The sequence below is a fragment of the Triticum dicoccoides genome, chromosome 1B, assembly GCF_002162155.2.
Source record: "Triticum dicoccoides isolate Atlit2015 ecotype Zavitan chromosome 1B, WEW_v2.0, whole genome shotgun sequence".
NCBI lineage: Eukaryota > Viridiplantae > Streptophyta > Magnoliopsida > Poales > Poaceae > Triticum > Triticum dicoccoides.
In genome coordinates, this window is record NC_041381.1 from 572,789,268 (window position 1) to 572,798,357 (window position 9,090).

Here is a 9,090-nt window from a genome sequence, read left to right on the forward strand (position 1 = left end):
ATTTGATATTTAGCAAAGCCGAACATAAGTGGCTATAGTGATATCAATATAATTTTCCAAAATTTATTTGTCGCCTTTAAAATTGCAAAGACCTGCGATTCCCCTATGATGTCCTTCTCTTTAGCCATGGAGTTAGATTTTTTAACGCGGCACATCTTGTAAATAATATTAGAGGTATGCTTATCACTAAAAAAAAGTAAGAGGAAACTACTCCTCCCTACCGACAAAGTATACAGCTAGCACAGTAACTGTGCATTGCTACGAGTCATAAAAAAGATCATGAGTTAGGCCACTGACTTAGGAGATCATCAAAAGATGTTACTGCCATTTAGCCGTTACCTAATCCATGACTAAAAGAGAGTAAAAATTACAATGAGAAATCATATGGTAGGTGTTGCAGAACTTTAATTGACCACAATAGGTCATTTGCACAAGGTCGGCGATCTGAGGTAGGAGGACAAGCTCTATGGAAACATTGGGGTTTTAATTTGTTTGCTCTCTTATGCTATTGTATATAACTGGAAAAACTGGTTGGTTTCATAAAGTAAACCCAAGATCGTGATATTGAGTTGGACTCTATTTTGTTCGTTTTGTTTGTTACAAGTGTGTTCTCACATGAATTTAGTATTATATTTCTTTATTCATGCTAGGTCTCACATATGAGTTGGATGGTTGCTAGTTTCACATGTGGGTAGGAGCATATTATTTTTTTGTGAAGTTTATTGGGGCCACATGTGAACTCACCATCAACTCTCTTTATAAGCAGGAAAGATATCCACATTAGAAAGCTTAAACTGGATTTCTAAATTTCCAAATAAGAGAGCATCTAAACTAAATCCAAACTATCACTAGAAACTTCAAATTTATGAATTAAATCGTGTAAAGTAAATACCCAAAGCTCCCAGTGAAGGCCTCATGTCAACTCCAAAGGGATGGAGCAAAGAGCTAATGCGGGTCAAACTTATGTGGCATGCTTCGTGAAGATCTAACTACTCAGACCCTAGTATGCAAATAACCACATAACATAGTCAGTGTTGGGTTAAGGCCCGTGAACTTTGGCTGCAATCCCCTCCCGACCGTAGATCAAACATTTTAACAATTTAGACAAAAAAGTTAAGAATTTTGGTTATAAATTGGCTTTAGTGTTGCTAAATATCTCATGTTTTTTTTAGTGTAGACCACAAGTCGACGCATGTTTCTGCAAAACTTCTAAAAACTATGTACACCAATTTAATATTTACATATGGAATCCGTTTTTCTAATTTTTGGAACTCCAGAAGCACCTTTATATAATTCTAAAAATAAAGAGAACATATGTGCTGAAGTATACAATATCAAAGTCCTCATCTTGTACACTTTTTTAAGCGTGTCGACGAGTTCTTTTTTGATCTTGGCTGGATATTTAGCTAAAGTGAAACGACATGATTGGCTATAATGATTTTAATCTAATTGTCAGTAATTTATTTGTCGCTTTTTTAAAATTGCGATGACTTGTGGTTCCTCTATGGCATCCTTCTCTCTAGCGGTGGAGTCGGTTCTTTTTCTTAATTGCATGTACATCTTGTAAAGAATAACATAGGTATGTATAACACTAACAATAAGATAAAACTACTCCTATCTAATGATAAATTATAAAAATACCCAAATGGCAAAATTTAAGTCGGATTTTTTTACATTTGTCAAATGACAGAGCGTGTAAACTAAATCCAAACTATCGGTAGAACCCTCAAATTTAGAAACTTAGTAAAAGGTAAATACCAAAAGCGGCTAGAGAAGGCCTCGTGTGTCCATCAACTCCAAACAGATGGAATAATGGTTGAACTTGTGTGGCATGTTTTGTGAAAATCCAATCGCTCTGACCCTAGTATGCAAGTAACCACATCCACATGGTATTTTCACGTAATCAGTGTATCAAGATCCACAACAACCCGACTTCAGCCAAGAGCATAGGCCAAAAGCTTTGAAAAATTTAGCGAAAAAAGTAAGATAAAATGGTTGTAAAATGGGTTTAACCCATATAGCCCACAGTTCCACCCTTGGTTTGCACCTTTCTATGTTCCGCCCTACCCCTGCACATAATAATACTACACGACATGGGGTATATCCATCGTAACGCCTCAACTGAAAACCAGGGGGCTTTTCAGGATCTGCCGCACACAAAGTGACTCAACCATGCAGACGTATATATATCACGCGGCGCACGCATGAAAAAAGAAAAAGAACACGAGGCTCACTCGGTTGTACTGTAGGCCTGAATAGTCAACCCCGCCGCTTCGATCCAAGCACTCATGAATACTCCCTCCGTTCATTTTTACTCCGCGTATAAGTTTTGGTCAAAGTCAGACTGCACAAAGTTTGACCAAATTTATATAAAAAAGTATGAACACCTACAATACTTAAACCATATAATATGAAAATGCATATCATGGTGCATCTGAAAATGTTGATATCAAATTACGAATGCTGATATTTTTTAATATAAAGTAAGTCAAACTATGTAAAGTTTGACTTTGACCAAACCTTATATGCAGACTAAAAAGAAACGGAAGGAGTACGAGTTTAGTTTGCCTTGCGGGAAATCAGAAAAGAAATATGGCCTCTAAATACGGGAGATCGCGGATAGAAATGCACTGCGATGATTGCACTCCTGTGATAATAATACGTTCTTCGAGCGAATGCTGGCTGATAATAACCAATGGCAGGATGAGTGTATCCTACTATCCTTGGTTTGATCGAAGGCATTTCTCTTCTCTTCCAATAGATCGACAATCGCTTGGATGGAACGAGGCGAATGGTCGTCGATCGTACCCACGGCCACACGCCGAAGAACACAACTCACACCGATGCATTGGTCAACGCAACGGAGTACCACTCCCAATCATCACCACCTTCCCGCATCGGGCAAGCCTACGTACGCGACGCACGTCCCATATGCAGCCCGCGGCTCCTCCTCTGAAAACTCCTCCGGCTCAGCGCGTGCGTGGCGGCCGTCGTCCGCCGTTGACCCGAGAGGCTCACCGACGACGAACCGGCTCGCCGGAGACGACGGAGTCGAGCTCGTCCTCCCCCCACGGTCTTTATTTTTCCTACCGTACGCAAGTTAAAAATTTGTTCCGGGCCGCGGTTCCAGCGGGCCGGGCCGGGCCGGGTCGGGGCGGGGCGGCCACGCGCACCAACCCAAAGTTACACGCGACGCAGCACAGGGGAGGGCAGGCAGAGGCAGGCACCACCCCCACCCCCCGTCCCCTGCCTCGCCTCGCCTTTCTTTTCCTCTCGCTCTCCGCCTCCCCCTCGACTCGAGCCGCTTCCACCCACCTCCTGCCTCCTCCCTCCCTCTCACTCCTCCGCCCGCCCGCGCCCGTCCGTCCTCTCCCCCGCGACGAGCGCCGCGCCGACGAGCGGGGAGGGCAGCCGGCCGGCCGGAATGCCCGCGCAGAAGCGCCCGCACCCGTCGCCCGACGCGGACGACGGGCACGTCCGGGAGGAGGAGGCTGCCGCTGCCGCCGGGGCCGCCGGCTCCGACACGGAGGGCGGCGGCGGCGTCCAGAGGGCCGCCAACGGGGGCTCCGCGGAGCTGGCCAAGGACGGTGGCGGCGGTGAGAGCTCTGCTTCCAGCGACGCGCGCCGCCGACTCATCTGCCACCGTCACACGCGATGCGCGCATCGCGTCCTCTGTTTCGGCGCCGGGGTCGCTGACTGGCTTGCGTGTCTCACGGGCTCTGCAGATTCCGATGCGGGGGAGGACGACGAGGAGGAGGAGGAGCAGCGGAAGCAGCAGCAGCAGCAGGACGAGCACGAGGAAGGCGGCGGCAGCGGCGGGGACGACGAGGACGGCGACGACAGCCCGTCGTCGGAGAGCGACGCCGCCGACGTGGACGAGTAAGTGGGCCGTCGACGCCCCTCCTCCCTCCCCGCCCCTTCCCATCTCCTCCTCCTCCTCCTCTCGCATCCGTTGCCGATTTCCCGTCGTCGTCACGCCGCGTCCCCGTACGCTGGCTTCGCTTCGCCGGGGTGGTGCCGGAGGTCATCGTATGGGGAGTCCCACCGGGCCGGCGGCCGCATCGTCTCACCTCGTCGGGCTCGGCGCTCCTGTCGCCATGGGATCTTCGTGGTCTCGTGCTTCGTATGCTGGCTCGGGTTTCTCGTGGCGGCGGCGCCGGCCCACCACGAGTCGTCCTCGTCGTTAGGCGCAGGCGCCGGCCGCTTCGTCCGCCCCGCGCCGCCGCGAGCGCTCCCGTCACCGCCGAGTCATGGGATCTTTCTGTAGCATGCATGCTTTCGTCACACGGCTCAGCGGAGGCGCCGTGCTCGCGACGGCAAATGCTGGGAGCGGCATCCAGGGTCGATCGCCGCATACCCAAGCTGATACCCGGGAGTCGCCAGCCACATCTGAACCGGCGGTCATGTTCGTCGTGGTTCGGCTATCTACAGGAAGAATTCCCTGTTTTTCTTGCTTCTGAATCGTGTGCGGCCACTGCCAACTCTTCCGTCCAGGCTCTTTGCTGCTGCTAGCCTGACCTTCTGAATGATCTTGCCATGCTTATACCCGTGTGAGCTCCTGGCCAGCCTCTCACCCGTGCACCCGTGTTGATCATGTCGAATGGTTCTGTGGAGACACCAGGTTCTTATGGCAAACACTCTTCAAGCTCATCCAGCCCATGTAAGATCTTACAGTGGATTTTTCTCAGTTTCGTAGCAGGTGCCACCTTCGTCTGTATTGGGAGCCTCTTCGTGTTTCCTGCAGTGTCTTGGCCATGACTTGGCCTGTCGTGCTCTGAATATCTATCTGGTTCTACTGTTGCTGTCCTGAGCCCCATGACTGCGATAGGTCTTAACACTGTTTAGTTGTCTTAACTCAGTTTTATGCAAATGCGTTCTTATTCTCGTGATAGCATTATGCTTTACCTTCCATCAGCTGTCTCTATAACTCTTTCCTCGGTACTGAAACGCACAGATGCTTCTATGAATGTTTTCTCGCTGCTGATGCCAGGTGCAAATCAACCCCTCTGTTGCTGTAGGAGCAGTGCAGCTTCCTGTCAGGAAAACATTTTGTTCACTAGATATATACTCTGTTATCAGATCATAGCACGCACACCTTGTCACATTCAATCCCCTTTGATCCAGATAATTGTGTAGACACTGTTTTTGTTGACCTCCTATTGTATGTCGTTTGGATTTTATTGGTACTGCTTAGATTTCTCAGCTGGTTAATTGAATCAAATCAACTCTTCTGCCTGTCAAATATGAGTTTCCAGTGTTCATGTTGTCCCAAGGTGCTAATGGTTCCATATTTCCCGTTGTTTCCTCTAGTCCCACTGTGAACACCTGCACATTATGTTCTTTATACTACGCATTTCTTTGAAAAATGCCACGGAACACTTCTGTGTGTTCCATAAGTTGTTAATCAGTAATTGGAAATGCAAATTGGTAATGGAAGATTTGACTTTCTTGTTAGCGAAACTAGTAGCTAAACAGTAAACTGGTAGCTAAACAGTACTGTTTTCTCATGCAGGTTTATACTAGTGAAATTGATGGATATACGGAAGGAAGTGCAGTGCCCTATATGCTTAGGTAAGCATGCCTTGTCAACTTGCTTTCAAATTCAGAGATAGCAACTCTGTTTACTTTTCATGATTTCTGTGTTGACAGCATTGCTTGTAATACTTGTAATTAAAGCTGGATAATGTGTTCTGTACATATTTTTGTGATTATTTACTACCAATGTTGAAGCTAGCACATTCATCAAAGCTCACATGTTTCTGTTATGCATGTATGCATGTTGGGACTGTCCACATCATCAAGAAGCTAGGATGAGTTTTATACAAGAAACTAGATAGAATGTCTGCTCAAACTGTGATATCTAAGAATTTGCTTCTCTTATGGTTCTCTGGTGCAGGCATTATCCGGAAAACAAGAACGGTTATGGAGTGTTTGCACCGGTTTTGTAGGGACTGCATTGATAAATCCATGCGGCTTGGGTATGATCCCTTATGTTATTTGTCTACAGTGTCATTAAAAAAAAGTATACCCCAGCCTGATTGGGGCTTTGAAAAATCCAAATATATACTTTATTTCAATGACAGTATAAGTGGTCTGGTGTTTTTTGCAGAAATAATGAATGCCCAGCATGCCGCACTCACTGCAAGAGCAGACGTTCCTTGAGGGATGATCCTAATTTTGACGCTTTAATTCTAGCTTTGTATCCAGACATTGACAAGTACGAGGAAGAGGTGATGCATAATTTCTCCAGTTGCGACACGTAGTTGTCTTGTCGCTCTTGTTTATCTAGCTTTTGTTGTAGTACCTGCCACTGATTCTAATTTGCTTGATACGTCAGGAACTTGCTTTTGGTGAAGAAGAGAAGACTCGCAACAAAAAGGTTGGTTTATTTGGCTGTCTTATGTCTGGTGGAAACTTATCTGCCCTGGTCATTTGGTATTTGTCTTCTTGTTATTGACATTTGCTGTATTTGTCATGAAAGATTCAAGATTCCATTGCTGAAACATTTCGAAGACAAACAGAAGCACTTGTGAAGAAGCGCTCCAATGCAAAAGCAATAGCTTCTACAAGAAAGACCCGTGGGAGTATGCGGACAAAGAAGAGAGGACGGACTAGTTCTCCTGATAATGCCCCAACTGACATTGATGATGACGAGAGAGAAGAAAATGGCAATGATGGCAGCAAAGAATCGTCTTCTGTTGATGATCGCTCACCAGATGTCAAGATGAAAAGAGCTCGGAGGTGGCCTGTGCCACGATCATCCCCTGCTAAGACTATTGGCAGTGTTGATAGCAGCTACGAGGAGAATGATGATTTGGGAGGTGCCAGAGATATCTTGGCCACTTCTCCACTGCGGGGAGAGATGCTTGCCTGGGGCAAAAATGGCACCCGCAGTCAGACTCGACATGGCAGTGCCGGTGGCTCCAGTGGAAGGATGGTCAAGGGCGGGCGTGTTGCCAAGTTGGTGGATCATCTCCGTAATGCTGATGAATTTGATACCAAGGTAAAAACAGACCGTCGCAATAGTTTAAATTTACAGTTGCTTCCTGTTGCAAAACTAATGATTAGAGTTGGTATTTATTTTATTTGTTCTTTGGAAGATTCAAATTACTAATAAACATTCTAAAAGGCTGGATGCATCCTTTTGTCTGTACGTGTTAATCCGGTGTGTTTTGTAGTGTTGCACAGGCAATATAAAACATCAGCACATGCACATACATACATGGCTACCTTGGGCCAGGCCAATCTTGTACAAGCAGTGGCCCCTGGTTTACGTCCATTAGGTTTGCTGAATATGTCTGTTCTGTTGTGCAGTTCAACTTGTACCTCGCTCTAACTCCGGTTGATGGACAAAGCATGCCTAAACTGGAAAAGTCCTATCTCAGCTGCCAGCCAACATTCTCTGTTAGCCACCTATGCCAGGTAATCACTGATCACTTGCTCCCACACACTTGCCGTTTGCAATGTGACACAACCTTGGTGGGCATAGATTGAAACGAATATTCGAAGACCCTGCTTACCCTGTTTCTGCGCCGTTTCAGTTTGTTGCTCTTCAGCTGTCACGGCAAGCCGCAGAGGTGGAGATATACTTCAGGAAGAACTCCAGAAACGGGTCCCTTAAAACCGAAGAAACCAGCGCAGACGACGGGGCGAAACCGGAGCGGCTCGACGGCCTGGAAAGGCTCAAGGAAGAGAATTCGCTTTCAGAGCTGTACCCTATGCTCGCCTCTGGTGTTGGAGACCTGGTAATTTGCATTTCCAATTGACCGCCTAGTAACTAACTGCTTCTTTTCGCCATGGCTTCAGCACCCTAATGATCTGTATGTACCGTGTCCCTCCCAACGTCCAGGAGCTGCTGTACTCCGTGAAAGCGCAGGGCTAGCTAGGCGCAGTCCGTGGCACCAGCCAGCCAGCTAACTCTCCTGGCCGTCAAATTGATGGATGGATGGATGGATCGCCGCTAATCCCATGACCCGCAGGAAGGATCTACTCGCCGTGAAAACCTGTACATATATCATCATTCGATATAGAAAAAAAAAGGGGCGACAAAGCAGTAGATTTATCATCCGTGTCTTAATGTCTGTTTAAGTTTATGTGTGTGTTATCTTGTGGAGTGGTTCATTGGTTGGTTAAAACGTAAAATTGACTAGTGGTAGTCGGATTGAGTAGCAGTGTGTAAAACAGGTCAGACAAAATTACCTGGCTGGTTCATTCCTTATTCTATATATACTGTATAATTATAATGGAGTGTTTGGTGGTGCTGCACATGCAGCGGTAATTCTTCTTGGACTCCGTCTTAACTCGAACCCGTCTGAGGAGTGAGGAGGAGTGAAGGTGAATTGGCCGCCGTCCTGCGTGTTTTGACAGCTCGGCCAGAGCCCATATACGCCCACGGCCGCACAGAAGCCACCGCCAGCTCTCAAGTGCGGTGTGGCCTGCGGTCGCTGCCAACCGTTTGACCAACCGCGATGCCACCCCATGGAGTCTGAGGTCTCGACACGTATGCGCTCACCTCACAGTATCTACTACAGCGGTGGTCGTAAAGTTGTCTTCTCGCTCGGTCGTTGTTGACCCCGGGCGCGAACGGAGCCGACGACGCGGTGCGGTACCGGCGAAGCGAAAAGCCCATCGAGTCGCTGACGCACGCGTTCCGCTAGCTCGTGACGGGGCTCCAGGTTCCACCCAACCGCGCCGCCGAACGGTCTATGGCTGGCACCACCCAGCTCATGTCCAATCAGCGGTACTGAGATGCTTCTCTAGGCCTGCCGGCCTAGTATGGAATCTTGGGGAAGAAGAAGAAGAAGAAATCGGGCCGTACTAGAAGCGGCACGTGCTGGGCACTGGAGCAGCAGTGAGTGAAGTTGCGCTTCCCTGATCTTGTGATCCAAACTATTAAGTTTTTCTTTAATGGATCCAAATTCTGAAGGCTGGTTGCATGGATCATGGGAGCACTGGTAATTTGATTTCTAGTAGATCCCCTGGGGGGCCACCGAAGCTGTGTGAGTTAAAAATAGTTTGTACTTTCCCTCAAAAAAAAAGTGTGTACTTGCCCAAGCTCGCTCAGCTACGAAGGGCTCAGATTTTGATTTT

General features: G+C 47.5%; 1 protein-coding gene across 1 annotated transcript; it reads left to right on the plus strand.

Annotated features, from left to right (window-relative positions):
* Positions 1-3,300: 3,300 nt before the first annotated feature.
* Positions 3,301-8,265, plus strand: LOC119348841 (putative E3 ubiquitin-protein ligase RING1a). Its single transcript, XM_037616831.1, has 10 exons — positions 3,301-3,596; positions 3,726-3,879; positions 5,513-5,571; positions 5,897-5,978; positions 6,110-6,230; positions 6,338-6,379; positions 6,482-7,003; positions 7,315-7,422; positions 7,542-7,745; positions 7,850-8,265. Exons 1-10 carry the CDS (start codon positions 3,425-3,427, stop codon positions 7,880-7,882), a joined length of 1,497 nt encoding a protein of 498 aa, XP_037472728.1. The 5' UTR covers positions 3,301-3,424; the 3' UTR covers positions 7,883-8,265.
* The last annotated feature ends 825 nt before the right edge of the window (positions 8,266-9,090 follow it).

What these genes read in the sequence shown, in the direction of transcription:
- LOC119348841 (XM_037616831.1), top strand. Translation starts at nt 3,425, where the DNA reads ATGCCCGCGCAGAAGCGCCCGCACCCGTCGCCCGACGCGGACGACGGG. An exon ending in GCAGTGCCCTATATGCTTAG is followed by an intron (nt 5,572 to 5,896) that starts GTAAGCATGCCT and finishes TCTCTGGTGCAG; the next exon opens with GCATTATCCGGAAAACAAGA. An exon ending in GATAAATCCATGCGGCTTGG is followed by an intron (nt 5,979 to 6,109) that starts GTATGATCCCTT and finishes TGTTTTTTGCAG; the next exon opens with AAATAATGAATGCCCAGCAT.